Source organism: Mixophyes fleayi, chromosome 8 (assembly GCF_038048845.1).
Source record: "Mixophyes fleayi isolate aMixFle1 chromosome 8, aMixFle1.hap1, whole genome shotgun sequence".
NCBI classification, from domain to species: domain Eukaryota; kingdom Metazoa; phylum Chordata; class Amphibia; order Anura; family Limnodynastidae; genus Mixophyes; species Mixophyes fleayi.
In genome coordinates this window covers 92,968,247-92,983,789 of record NC_134409.1, presented here as the reverse complement: position 1 = coordinate 92,983,789, position 15,543 = coordinate 92,968,247, and the positions used below count along the sequence as shown (strand labels likewise).

Here is a 15,543-nt window from a genome sequence, read left to right as displayed (position 1 = left end):
TTTGCCCTAGGAAACAAAAGGAGCCATTGAGACAATCACTTGCCGGTGACACTGTCGTAGAGAATTTGGGGCCACCAGACAAAGTTGAGGACTGGTCCCCAATTCCAAGGCTGATTTCATTGCAAGACTTTGCTAGAGGTCAGCTTAAGGATGACTCTCTAGAAAATGCATTTAAAACTGTTGTGGAAGATAAGGGTATGGAAAAAACTGATGGTGTACCTTATTTTTTTTATTAAAGGGGATTTGTTGGATAGTGCCGGGCTGTTCAGGAGAAAAATGTTCAACAACTGTTAATGCCGCAGGTACATGTACGTTTAGTATTGAAAGCTGCTCAAACATGTTTGTGGGGGTCATTTGGGAGAGGATAAGACTCAAAACTTGGTTCTACTATGGTTTTACAGGCCAGGAATATGTACGGCCATAAAAAGGTATTGCTTATTCTGCCCAGTATGTCAAATACAGATTATAGGGCCCCATTGCTTCCTATGCCAGTCGTTCAAGTTCCCTTTGACCGAATAGGAATGGACCTGGTGGGTCCACTAGAGAAATCAGCTCGTGGACACCAGTATGTTTTGGTGATTCTGGACTATGCCACACACTATCTAGAAGCCAATCCCCTACGTAATATCAAGTCAAGTACCATAGCAAAGGATATACTACTTCTTTATATGAGATTGAGGATTCCGAAAGAAATTCTAACAGACCAGGGCACCCCCTTTATGTCAAAATTGACGAAGGAGTTAAGTCAGCTACTTGGTGTAAAAGCACTCCGCACCACAGTCTATTACCCACAAACAAATGGGCTGGTGGAGCACTTTAACCGTAGTTTAAAACAAATTATTAGGAGGGCGGTGGCACAAGAAAAGAGATTGGGATACACTTCTCCCTTTTCTAATTTTTGCGGTACCTCAAGCCTCAACAGGGTTTAGTCCATTTGAACTCTTGTATGGACGACAACCTAGGGGCATTTTGGACATCCTTAAGTAAGGTTGGGAACAGCAAAAAGCTAAAGAGCCAAATGTGGTTCAGTTTGTTGCCAAACTGTATAAAAGGATGAGACAAATAGGACCTCTAGTGAAAGAACACTTAGAGGATGCCCAGAAGCATCAGAGAAAGCATTATGACACTCAGTCAGTAGTTCGTTCCTTCAACCCAGGCTACAAGGTTTTGGTTCTTGTTCCCATCCAGGAAAGTAAGATCTTTGCCCACTGGCTGAGACCTTATGAAGTCAAAGAGGCGTTTAGCCCAGTGAACTATAGGGCCACCAGTTGGGTAGAAAACAAGAAGAACAAATTTACCATGTCAATTTACTAAAACCTTGGCATGAGGAGAATCCTGAGACTTCAATGCTAGCTGTTAAAACAGATGCCTGTGAGGTACCCATTGAGACCTCCTTGACGTCACCTTGGAAGCAACAGGAGGTAAAAACAGGTATGTCTTTTTCTTCTGTCCCTAGGCGTACTACTCTGATAGAGCATGATATAGTCATACCCTCTGGGGTGGCAGTTAAACAACAACCCTACCGTATACCCGAGGCAAGACGAACTGTGGTGAGGGAAGTTGAAAACATGCTTCAACTGGACGTTTTGGAAGAATCCACCAGCGAGTGAAATAGTCCAATTGTGTGATAGGCTTTTGCAACGACTTTAGAGCGTTAAATAAGGTCTCCCAGTTTGACACGTATTCCACGCCACAAATAGATGAACTGGTAGAGAATATAGCCGGGAGTATGTATTTGTCCACATTAGACCTTCTAAAAGGTTATTCACAGATACCCCTACTTCAATATTAAGTATTGACTTTTGGGCTGCATGGGGCACCTGCCACATTCCAGAGGGCTATGGATAAGCTCTTGAAGCCCCATAGAGCATATGCCACATACGGGCAATCCTGAAAAATGTGCATTAGTCATGCCAGAAGCAAAATACCTGGGATATATAGCTCAACGTGGGAAGGTCAAATCCCAGGTCAACAAGGTGAAGAGGCCCAAGCCAGAGAAGAAAACCCAATTGAGGATATTTCTGGGCTTGGTAGGTTACTACAGCCGATTCAAAGAGAGCTTTGCTACTCTTGCTACACCACTGACAGAGCTTCTCAAGAAAGCCTGTCCAGACAAGCTAAGCTGGCCTGAGGCTACAGAAACTACCTGGGAAGACCTAAGGATGGCTTTGTGTACAGCACTGGTGCTACAAGCACCAGATTTCACTAAGAAATTTTATCTGCAGACCGATACCTTGGGAGTTGATATGGGCGCAGTATTGTCACAAAAGTAGAAGGAGATGAAAACCCATCTTGTATCTAAGTCGCAAACTCTTACCTAGAGAAAAGAAATATGCAACTGTTGAACAGGAGTGCCTCGCCATCAAATGAGCTGTGGAAGCCCTCCGATACTACCTTTTTAGTGACAGACCATGCTTCATTAAAATGGATGCAGATAAATAAGAAGGTCAATGACAGAGTGACCCGGTGGTTCTTGGCATTGCAACCCTTTCATTTCAGCATAGAGCATAGGCCAGGAGCTGTGCATAAAAATGAAGATGCTCCTTCCAGCTCCCCGTAGTGTCCAAATTTGCCTAGGTTGACGAAGCTAAGGGGATGGGTATGTGGCAATAGGGGCAGTTTGCCATACTGGTGGTTTCCCTGGGGAGCTGCAGGCTGTGGATGCAGAGACTCTGCACACTCGCACAAATACAGGTGGAGCATCTGGGCCTAATCAGTTAAGGAATCAGCTAGTGCAGTGCTAGGTAGGAAGCATAAATAGCTGACTTGTGCTGTGGGTGGGGAGACTGGTGCCAAGTAATAGCCAGTGTCAGGGCTATGGGACTTTGTAAATATGTGTGGTGTGATTGCTGAAGACACTGCAGAGGCTGTTTTATTCATCCTGACAGGAGAATAAACAGCTAAGTGGTTCAGCAAAACCTGTGTGAGGAGCAGTCTGTTTGGCGTGCTTTTCACACACACACATTATATATATATATATATATATATATATATATATATATGTATGTATATAATGTGTGTGTGTGTATATCGTACTCTTGCGATTTTTGGATCACCATCTTTATATATAGTTGTCCCTCGTTTTTACAAGTGCCATTTTAGAACAGACAGCATGTAGGGAGGAGGTTAGCTATGTTACTTTGCTCATGAAATAGCATTCAGGGTGAACCAGGGACATAAGAAAGCAATAGAATCCTGTCACTATTGTAAAGCATTTCTGTAGAGAATAGTCAGCTACAATAATTTGCTGATCAATTGCTTAAATAGAATTTACATGGACTAGTGGCTACTGGCTGTTATTAATGCATTGTATATATATAATAGCACTAGACAGTATATACAGACTGTGTTACTTGGATATCATTCTGGAATAAGTAGTATATTTATTTATTGAAGAAAAACAGTGTGCTTTTGCTGTCTGACTTTTGGCAGTAGAGCCTAAAAAACAAATAGGCTTATTTCTTTTAAAATTTAAGGTTTTTCTAGTTAAAGTAATCTTATGTGGGGTAGTGACAAATGAAATAATTTTGAAAAAAAATGTGTGCTTGTGTGTAAGATTTAGCAGCAGTTGCACACCCCAAAAGAGGCTACATATTATTATAATAGTCTTTTTTTTATTTTTCAATAATTGTCAGTTTTCAAAGGCTCATTCAGTCACATCCATATTAAAAAAAAAGGGTGTTTGTCATATTTGCCAACTCTCCCTGAATGTCAGGGAGACTCCCTGAAATAGGGGTGATCTCCCTCACTCCCTGAAGAGTCTGGCATTCTCCCTGATGCTGAGCCAGTACGAGACGTGGTTGGCTTCGCCATCTGTGGCATGATGACACAGTTCAGAAATTGTGTCCTATGTCCATGTATTGATGCCTATGGAGGTGGCCATTTTCATGGAGACCAAGATTTAATCCAAGACTGACAGGTAAGACAACATGACTTCAGTAATGGAGACAGAAATGTAAAAGACACTTCAGTCTCTAGAGATTCATTAGCTGCTTTTCTTTAACGCATAGTTGTCTACTCTCCCGGAATGTCCGTGAGACTCCCGCATTTCTGGGAGACCCCCCGGTTCTCGCCCCCGCAATAGATTAGTGGCAGGGGGGGGGGGCTTAATAATGCATAACATCTTAGCCCCGCCCCGTCTTGTAATTGGCCAAAATTGTGCCGATCAATTAGGGGGCGGTGCCAAAATGATGCGATTCGTCAAGCCACGCCCCCACACGCCCACCTTCCCGAGATCTCCCTGAAGCCAACGAGGAAAAGTTGGCAAGTATGGTGTTTGTGTGTGAGGGGTGTTTTCACTTTGACATTAAATTTTGCACCGGCCAATTGTATGTCACGAGCTACGGCGATGGCTCGAGTGTATCCAAACTACGGCCGCATCCTGCCAGCCAGGAAGCCTCTCACACTGCCGCTGCATTCCGGCTAGTAACAGGCAGGCAGGGCACGGCTGTAATTAAATTATTGCTGCCTCCTGAATGGACGTGGGGGGGAGGGCGTGCTATTATCGCCATTTCTCCTGTCACTGTTCTACAGGTCCCTGCTCATAGAGTTCCTATGAAAGCGTCCAACTCTACAGGAAAGGCAGCTGCTATAGGTGAAGACCTTTCCTACTAGTTCTAAAAGCTTATGATGGTTACTAGGAAGCTGTAACATTGTGAAGAATTATATCCTGGGACCAGTGGTGTAATGGCAATGTGACCTTCCACTGTTTGGTTTTGCTATTAGTTGTTAGCCGACTCACATTGCTCTCTTTGCCACTATTTTTGTTTAAATAAATTCTGTGACCTATTGCCAAATTTACATTGGTGTTCGTGTGGTTATTTATGTATTCAATTACTGTAATAGTAAGTCTAAACATGTGAAGGGGACTTGGGTGCAATGATAGAGAGATATCAACACTGTGCAAATTATTATTTTTTGAATTGAATCGGACAAAGCAAATGCAACGATAGCAGAATTACAAAATCCTTCATTAAGACAACTCGCTGCAGACTTTGGCCAAAACTGGTGAAAATTGGGACAGTTGTGAAGGGATCTTTAGAAAATAGACTGGAAATACTGGAAATGAATGTTAACAGGAGGCCCGATCTGTATTTTTCACAATGTTTAATTAAACCCAGATCCAAAATCAAAATGTGACTGGATCACTTATAAATAACTTATGGTATAAGTTTATGTAAAGGAAATAGCGCAGGGCGCTTATTTATATCATTGCAATGTACTGATTTTACTATATCGTGTGGCACTTTGTACAGGAATGGCATTAATTTCTGAGGTATTCATTTCTGATGCAATATAATTTTGCTGAGGAAGTCTTTTGTGTATTTTGGTAGATTAAATGTCTTGTTTGGGGTTTTTGTAACTTTGCTCGAGGAAATCTCCAATTAGGCATATGTGAGGAGGGAGTCTGTATTGTGGATAGCAGGAAATGCTAAATAAGTCTATTTTTCTATTTTCACAGTGGCCTAGTGGTTAGCACTTCTGCCTCACAGCACTGGGGTCATGAGTTCAATTCCCGACCATGGCCTTATCTGTGTGGAGTTTGTATGTTCTCCCTGTGTTTGTGTGGGTTTCCTCCGAGTGCTCCGGTTTCCTCCCACACTCCAAAAACATACTGATAGGTTAATTGGCTGCTATCAAAATTGACCCTAGTCTCTCCCTCTCTGTCTGTCTCCCTCTCTGTCTGTGTGTGTGAATGTCTGTCTATATTAGGGAATTTAGACTGTAAGCTCCAATGGGGCAGGGACTGATGTGAATGAGTTCTTTGTACAGTGCTGCAGAATTAGTGGCTCTATATAAATAGATGATGATGATGATGATGATTCAATGTGAGTGACCAACACTTGAATGCACGGCAAGGAGTCGTTGCCTGTATCCTGGTTAAAGTGAAAGGAAATCTCCGATCAATGGGATTCAGGATATTGCACAAAAGTGTAAATTTTGTTAGGTATAAATTGCATTTAAATCCATGTTTGGGTAAACATATTGCATCCTGTTACTAAAAATTACTCAGACTTCAGGGGGCTGGCTTACCCTATGAGACTGTGTCCAAAACTGTATAAAACAGCACTGGTTTGTACTGAATGTATCATTTTTGTTCCATCTAACCTGATCACTGGTACAGTGTGAAAGCAAATAAACATCACTTGCTTCAAAGACCTGCTTGAGAACTTCTCCATGCTGAAACTCCTGTAACCTACAGATTAGACCCAAAATCTAATCCGTTACCAGCTGTCTGAGGTTTGGACCCAGCTTTCCAGCACCACTACCCTGTACGCTACCCAGCAGTTCTGGCCACTGTGATAGGCCAGGCGGAATCCATCCACAGCAACCCTGATCCACAGTAAGAGGCCAGGGGTTCCAGCCCAGGTGTACCAGCAAGGGGGTACCCTAGCAGTGACAGTTATTCAGAGGGGACCTGGTTCTGGATGCCAGTAAGGAGTCCAGTGGTGGCAGCATTTGTAAGCCCCTCCCACTGCAGTTAGAGGGCACATTTGGGATAATGAAAGGGAACGGTGGAAAAGTAAGCCCAAACGGTTCCCAGCAACAGCCAGGGTGGCATAGGTGGTCCATCTTGTCACAAAAACCTTTCGCGAAGGCCAGCGCACAACTCTCAATATATAGATAGATAGATAGATATTATTATACTGTGTGTGTGTGTGTATATATATATATATATATATATATATATATATATATAATTTTATTTTTTTATTATTATCTTTTTTTAATATACATATTTTCAATATTAGGACTATCAGGATATTTGTGGATCATTTAGTGCTTTTTTTGTTGTGCTTATCCTCAATCCTCATCCTTAATCTCTCTGTAGAAAATACCGTAAAGAACGTGAACTTCAACAGAGAAGATGGACCCATATCTCACCAGAGAAAATTTTGCCTTTAGAGACAAATGAGACCTCTCATGTCAGCCTGAAGGTGATTTCAATTTAAACAAAATGTTGCTATATTGCAGTGTGCAATGTAACCATGCAAATCTACTTAATACATATACAAATCTTCTAGTCTCTTAGAATTTCTGTTACATTTTCAAACTAACCAGTTTAGTGCTATATAGGACCTGTTATTTATTTAAGAGTAAATCCAGCTAGAATGTACATGTATGTTATAAATACATTTTCACTATCTAGAGATTATATTACATAGTTAAATGACAATTAAACCCAAGAACACTAGTCTACGTAGAAGGCACAGTAGGGGTAAAACAATGAAGGAGTTTCTACACTGCATATTAGTTCTATAACTTCTGTATTTGATGTAACCTTTTGATTTATTTAATGTAACCTTTCAAAGTAGAGTTTGGCAGTTAAAATGCAAGTTCATTTAATCAAATAGTAGTTTTCACATGGAGGTATCTTCACTTGTAGAAGCTACAGTAAGTTCAGCAAACAGGCATTTAGTAATGTATGCCACCAGCTTCCCAGATGAACCAATATAACTGTGTCCAGTCATCGCCTATAGCAGCCCCTATTTCCTATACAGCATTATATGCACTCAATTAGTTGCCCCAGGTCTTGTGTGCAATACAATAGTATAGGTTTATACTCATGGCAGGTGCATACAGAATACAAGAGATTAAGGTGAAGATTTAAAATTTCTAAAATGGAAAAGTGGAGGTGTTGCCCATAGTAACCAATCAGATTCTCACTATCATTTATCTGATACATTCTAAAAAGAAGATTTTTGTACTTGAATTAAATCTCTGTCCCCGATTCCATCTGGGGGACACTGCTACCATGGGGTGTTGTATGAGGGCGCATGGAGTTAGCACTTAAATAGTTAACAACTAAGTTTGCTGCTGACTCCTCCCCACTGCAACCCCACAGACCTCAGTTTCTTGGGACTGAAGTCCCAAGAAAATGGCTCAACAACACAACTAAACGTAGAACAACAAAAGGGAGGAAACACAGTGTCCCCCAGATGGAATCAGAAAGAGATTTAACTTAAGTACAAAAATCTTCTTTTCTCCTTTATCCACTCTGGGAGACACGGCTACCATGGGGACCTTCTAAAGTAACCCCTAAGGGAGGGAATGCTCTGATCTACTAGCCCGCAAAACACTGCGGACAAAACTGGTGTCCACAGATGCATAAATGTTGAACTGGCAAAACCTCATTAAGGTATGAACTGAGGACCCAGTCGCCGCCCTACACAGCTGCTCTGCAGATGCTCCATGGCAAGCATCCCAGGAAGCCCCAACCGCGCGGGGAGAGTGCGCCATCAGAACCTGAGGCACTCGCCGATTTCTACACACATAAGCAAGCTTAATAATAGACCTAATCCAACGAGCAATGGTCTGCTTAGTGGTCAGCCAACCTCTCCTATGAGAATCGTAAAGCACAAAAATAGAGTCAGACTTGCAACCAGCAGAAGTCCTGTCCACCTAAAGCTGTAAAGCTCGGACCACATCCAGACTAACAGAGGAAGAAGGCCCAGAAGGAGCAATCCCTTCTCTAAAGGCCAGAAGCACAATAGGCAAGAAACTAGGTGTCAGGATCTGCCTGCAAGCCCTTTGCATTGCATGCTGATTTGCCTGGCAGCTTCTGCCTTTTTGGACTTTATCATTGTTATTATTGTGGCAGTACCTCCATTCATCAGAGATGCTGCTATTGTGCCTTCTTGAGGCACCAGCTTCAGCCTCTGCCTCCTGTCCCAAAGTCCCAGCCTCTGCCTCCAGCTCCGAGGTGCCATCATCTGCCTCTAGCTCAGAGTCTCCTGCCACAGTGTCCAGTTCCAAGTCTCCTGCTATGGTGTCCGGTTCCCAGTCTCCAGCCACGGTGTCGGGTTCCCAGTCTCCAGCCACGGTGTCCGGTCCAGAGTCTCCAGCCACTGTGTCCGGTCCCGAGTCTCCAGCCGATGCCTCTGTTCCTGAGCTATAGTCTGCTGCAGAGAGGGCCATTCCATGCAGTGCAGCCCGAGTTGCCATTCCATGCGGTTCAGCCCAAGTTGCCACTCCATGCGGTTCAGCCCAAGTTGCCACTCCGTGCGGTTCAGCCCAAGTTGCCTCTCCATGCGGTTCAGCCCGAGTTGCCACGCCATGCGGTTCAGTCCGAGTTGCCACTTGGTGCTGTCTGCCCAGAGGCTTCTCACAATGCTGTCTGCCATGAGGCTTCTCACAGTGCTGTCTGCCCTGAGGCCTCTCAAAGTGCTGTCCCCTCCAAGTCTGCCGCCCAGTCCAGGCCTGCTGCCAAGTCTGCCACCCAGTTCGGGCCTGTTGCCAAGTCTGACGCCCAGTCCGGGCCTGCTGCCAAGTCTGCCTCCCAGTCCGGGTCTGCTGCCAAGTCTGCCTCCCAGTCCCAGCCTGCTGCCAAGTCTACCTCCCAGTCTGGGCCTGCTGCCAAGTCTGCTGCCCAGATCGGGCCTCCTGTCAAGTTGTCTGCCAAGTCCAAGCTCTCCTTTAATGAGGGTGGCATGGCTGAGCCGTCACCTTTCTTTGAGGGGCACCTTTCCCAAAATAGTGCCCTTCTAAGGTTTTCTTCTTCACATATTCCCTCCATACCAAGCCAAATTAATATCCCTAAGAGACAGGTACTGTTCCTAATATCGCATTTTAGAGGGAAAGCTTTGGAATGGGCAAACCCATTTATTGAGAAGGATCATCCCATCTTATCGGACTTACAATCTTTTACTGAGGCAGTAATCAGCTAGTTTGTAACACCTCCCGCTATGCCATCTTGCAGAACCTCTGTATTGTCAGCAGTACCACCTATCCCACCTGGCCTAGAGATTCCTTTGTCTGTCCAAAGTACCTGGAAACGAAGCTGGAGAACAACAGCTCCCGAGCCCTTCAGACTGGCATCTGTGGTCACCAGAATCCAAGATCACAGGACAAGAGATCGGCTCATCTTCAGAAGTTCTTGAACTAGCCACCATGTAAGAAGTTGATCAGTCTCCCTGGAGAGCCTTCAGTATCCAGATGAAAAAAGGGAGACCCCGACCATTGTCTTAGTAGATTCCATTGGAACGTTCGAGAGTGAAAACGAATGCATGGGAGGGTTTCGAATGTCTATACCATCAACCCTAGAATCCCCATGCCCAAGAGCATGGAAGGACAAGGGTGACTCAGGATTTACCGTATAGAGAGTTGTAGGTATCTGTAGAGAAGGTTCTGGAGACAGATTTTCTGAAAGTGGTGTCCATAATTAATCCTAGAAACCTCATTCTCTGTGACGGCATCAACTGGGATGTGGAATAATTGATTATCCAACCGTGTTGCTCCAGAATTCGAATAGACAGGGTCAGATGCTGATAGAGAAAGGGACCTGATAAGTCTTTGAGGAGAAAATAGTCCAAATGCGGAATAATGTTTACTCTCAAGGCACGTAAGTGTGCTGCCATTAATGCCATAATCTTTGTGAATAGTCTCTGGTCGTTGGAAAGCCAAAGGGGATTGCCCTAATTTGATAATGGGAGCTTCCTACTGTAAAAAGAAAGGACTGATCCCATCCGAAACTTGTCTACCCATAGATATTGGTTTAGCCACTTGAGCTTTAGAATTGATGGAAACGAACCTCCTGTTTGGGCACCAAGAGCAGGTTTTTTTTTAATATCTTGTGATTTGGACGTCTTTTGGAGTAAGCGTCTCTACCTGTTTACGACTGTCCTCATATTGCAAAGAGGCTACCTCTATTGGGGGGCTGAACTTTATAGCCCGTGTTCACAAGAGAGAATCTCCAAAAAGACCCAAAACACCGAGTTTTTAGTTTAGAGACATTCACCGGCAGGAAAGAACTTTTACCTCCAGTTGCTTGGCTAATCATACTGTCCAGTTCTGGACCAAACAGAGAAAAAGTTTCAGTTACGTGCGTATGCATAGCATTATGAGTTTATAAAACAACACATACATAATCTCCTGTACTCCCCAACACAATCTTGTGTTAATATATATAAGAGAATAATCCTCACAATAAAAGAATCTCAACAATAAGTTGATAACTATGTGAAACTGATGTAAGGCACTCATCCCTCTAGAACCATTCTAGGACAGAATACCTGCAGATAGAAAGCAACCTGTCAGACAGACACAGTCTACTGCTGACAGACAGCAGACATAATTCTGCTGATCAGTAGAAGTGATAACCGTAGTTCCCACAGATAGAGAGCAGCCTGTCAGTCACACACCTAAGTCTAAGATGGAGTCTAGTTGTCTAGTTATAACCCTTTATGCCCTTTGTAAACACACACATATATATATACATATTTATGTATATGTATATATATATACATACACATATATATTGCAGCTGGGGTACTTAGCTGCAATTGTTTCTTCAAGAAAGGGAAGCCAGTAGCAGATGGATTTTCCATTATTTCAGTCAGCAGTCTGTCTGAGGTAAACTCTAGCTGAATTTTCCCTTTGGAGTGCACCAATCAGCGGAGGGGGTGGGGGACACCGTTACACTCCCGGCACTGGAGGCTTTTGCTTTGGGGAGGATTATCCTACCCACTCACTGGAGGCTTTTGTGTATTATAGCTCTACTTTGTTTCTTTTGCATTGCAGCCTTTTAATCTGTGCTCAGATTATGGCCAGATGAAATTTAAGTGCCCCTTCCGCCTCAGCGAGAGACTTGGCATTTCCCTGAAAATGGCCGCTCCTCAGACGAAGTCCCCGCACTTTATGCCATAGGTAGTGTCGGTCCAGTCGGGAGAATACAGTGACAGTCGCATAGTGGCTGTCACTGCCTGCAGGCTGGTTATTTTCTAGCTTCTTTCTTGTTCTTCTTTTTTTAATAAACAAAAACGTAACTATATTCCATTTAAAAACTAAATGAACCAGTGTAAAACATAACACTAATCCACTCCTAACGTCAGTGACATGTCAGCAACACTAAGAAAATAATAAAATTCTAATCTAGCAGCAAGTACTGCAGAGCAGTACTTAAACAGCCCAACTCCTTGGACATACAAAACTGGGGTCTATGGTGTTGCAGAGGGGAGGAGTCAGCAGCAAACTTAGTTGTTAACTATTCAAGTGCCAACTCCATGTGCCCTCATTCAACTCCCTATGGTAGCAGTGGATAAAGGAGAAAAATTATAACTGGAACCTGATTGGTTGCTATGGGCAATACCTCTACTTTTCCTTTCTAGAAGTTTCAGCAAATCTACCCCTTGATCCCTATGCAGAGAATAGAAAACTCTCAGCTAAACAAACAAGGAACAAGAAATATAAACCGGAAGAGTAGTCAGAAACAACCCAAATATTGTGCAGGTGGCTAACAGAATCTTTGGGGTCACAAACCATGGTCAGACAAAGAATAGTCAGAACAAGAAGGGTTAAACAATGAGCAGACTTCAAACTGATAGACAGCACAATGCCTAAGTGAGAAAATGTTAAAAAAGGCAATGAGTCAGTGGTACAGACAGCCTTATCAACCACTGCAATCCTAGCAGTGGACCAATGAGCCCTCTGAGAACTGATTGTAATGATAAGCCCCTGAGAAACAGTGGTATGTCATGACAACAAATATAAACTGTTTAGACAGCCTGAAATGCATTGAACACCTGAGTATGCCATTGTTTCTATTCCAGTCTCTGTTCCCAATCTTGACACATTTCCAGAGTTCAGCAGTTGTCCTCTGTAGTCACCTCACTCCGATATCCAACACAACTGTTAAGTGAGATTAAAGAACCTAGAAAAATGCTCAGTCTTACACCTGCCATGATACCTGTTTTTGTTTGAAGTGTCTGACTCATAGACACCCCAAAATGGGAGTTACATTGAACATATATAAGGTGCATTTGGGTTATTGTTGTTTAGTGTCATTTAGAGGCAGGATTTATATAGATGTTATGTATGTGTGCTTATATTGGCCCAATTTTTCACTTTTAAATTTAGGGAGGTTTGTTATTTGTGTTAAATAGTCCATCTACATATGCAGGTTCCTCTGTAATTGATTGATCATGATGATTGGTGAGTGAGAGGACATCAGCGTCCAGTTATGTATTGCAGCTGGATTACACTGCACAGTATATGTAAATAAACTACTATATTGATACTTTAATATAATAAAAATTAGTAAGAGAAAAATATCGAAGGGAATGTCTGTCACTCACCACTGTTTTAGTGAGTATGTTCTATATTCCCAGATTGATGAGGATAAGCGACGTGACTCAGGGCCAAGATTGAGGCGAGGAAAATATGACAAAAAGGTAAGCTATTTAAATTGTACTTACAGCAGTATTACATTAGTCATACTATTTAGATCAGCGATGGACAAGAGGCAGCCAAGATTCTATTGCGGCCCCCCAGCTAACTGTTCCCGGTCTAATTAAAACTGCACAATGCAGGGAGGTCACGTAGCACAATTGGTGTTGGAGAGAGTGCACCGTGCACTCCTTCCTCCCTCTTTGCAGCTCCTTTGAAGGCTGTAGATCCTCTCCTGTTGCCCTACAGCTACTTCATGTCGCCCCTCACTAATTAAGATTATTTAAAGGGAAATGTGAATGTAAAATAGTTTTCACTTTGTAAGTAATGTATGTAATGTACAAATTTTAGTCTGAGAACCTCAGTTTTCTTTACTGTTTTAATACAGTCTTATTGTTGCATTTCAAGCTTGTATGAGCTGTGTTGCAAATATTGAGAAACAGTGATATTACTTTCAAAAAGAATGTGTTTTGAAAAATTTTGTTTAGTGATTAAATCAGAGATAAGCCAATGTCCGTGATATATGGCATTTGAATATGTTTGTATGATACAGGTAACCAAATATAAAAATGAGAGCAATGTGGGTGAAATATAAGTAGTAATAATAATTAATTATTTATATAGTGCTTTTCTCTCAATAGGACTCAAAGCACTTTATATTGTTGCAGAGGGTGAGGCAACCATCTTGGGTGCACTCAACTGCTATTCTATGGAATTCTTCACATCAGTCCCTGAGACATTGGAGCTTACAGTCTAAATTTCCTACTACACACACATTAGGGTCCATTTTTCTTGTAAGCCAATTTACTTACCACTATGTTTTTGGACTGTGTAGGAGAAAACCAGAGTACCCGGAGAAAATATATGCAAACATGGGTAGAACATACAAACTCCACACGGATAGGGCCATGATGGGAATCAACACCACAAATGCACTATTGTAGAACATGACATTGCTGTCTAAATGTCCTATAGGGCTAAGGGACCATGAGAGCATTATTAATATTATAATCTAAATATATGTTTTTAAATTCCTGTCTACTGCACTAGTAATTACTGAGCAGAAGATAGGGTTGACTGGGACAAATGTTCACTTCAATTTGACTTAGTCTCTGGGTACAGCCTTATCACTGATATCACTGCATCCTGCTACTAACCGCCTGCCAAGCTGCATTGAACCAGGTCCTGACACAACAGCGTTGACGTTTTTGTGGCTGCACATTCTGCGCTGGATCCATGCATTATTAACAGAGTAATGCACAGAAAGGAGTCACTCAGCTTTGAGACCAGCATATAATTACAGTCAGTTAGCCTACAAAAATTTTGTAATCCGATTCAGTTTGATGGAAATTCCTGAGTTCGATGTCAGTTCCTGTCAAAATGCATTTAAGAGATCATTAGACCCCAAAACTGAATTTTTTTAATATAAAGCTTGAAGGTAAAATTGATTTGTAATGTACTACCCCTCACTGCAGCTCAGTTAAAAAGTAAGGTTTAAAAGAGCCTTAGCTCCATTACATAAGCTAAAGACACATGCCGCATTTTTAGGGTGATCAGTACAGGGCAAGTAATTCATCTTGGGTGGTGCAGTGACATCTGTATTAAGTTGGGAAAAAACTGGGTGTTTGTGTGTTGGGGTCAGGAGCAGAACCCATCCAAAACACCACTTAATTCTAAAAGTTTTGGGATTTTTCAATATTTGTCAAGTTGGTAAGTTGTTGAGGATCATTCAGTGACATCTATATTAAGTGGGGAAAAAAGGGTGTTTGCGTGTGAGAGTTTTTTCTGGGCATTTTCGACATTCAGCAACTGCATGTAGAACATTGCAGTGCCTGCAAAAAAATTTAATCTGCCACCAACTGAATCAAGTCCATTAGATAAATTAAACAGCAAAATAATTAGTGTAAGTTGTAAGATAAAAATGTTGATACACTAAATCTGGATCATTAGTCAGCATTATTGAGAGTGAAGAGCCAGTAACAATCAGATGTCATTAGATGGACAGAGGTATCTGTAGATATTTAGACAACTAGATGTAAAGCACTATGTAATTTGCTGTCGATATATAAATAGATGTTGATGATGCTAGATGAAGGTGGACTGCACCAATGCTACAATACTTCAAAGACTATGCATACAATAAAATTTGAACATTACAGGGCATCCATCATAGATAGTGAAGCTACAGTAACAGGCAGAGGTTATTGGATGGACAGTGGTATGAATAAATAGTGTTAGACATTTATAAAAGTAAACAGAAGAAAGTGGCCAGCACCCATAGTGAAAACGTCAAAGATTAGTACTATGCACTTCTCAATGGGCAGAGCATTCATTGGTAGCCAAGAATGGAGCTTTCAAATACCTTGTTTTACTTATATG

The 15,543-nt window shown here is 42.2% G+C and overlaps 1 protein-coding gene across 1 annotated transcript in view; it reads left to right on the top strand.

The window, feature by feature from the left end:
* Positions 1 to 15,543, top strand: part of GUCY2C (guanylate cyclase 2C) — a 174,681-nt gene that overhangs the window by 74,194 nt on the left and 84,944 nt on the right. Inside the window, exons 12-13 of the mRNA XM_075182882.1 lie at positions 6,833 to 6,938; positions 13,107 to 13,169. Coding sequence (XP_075038983.1) covers positions 6,833 to 6,938; positions 13,107 to 13,169 — 169 coding nt within the window. The remainder of the gene's footprint in view (positions 1 to 6,832; positions 6,939 to 13,106; positions 13,170 to 15,543) is intronic.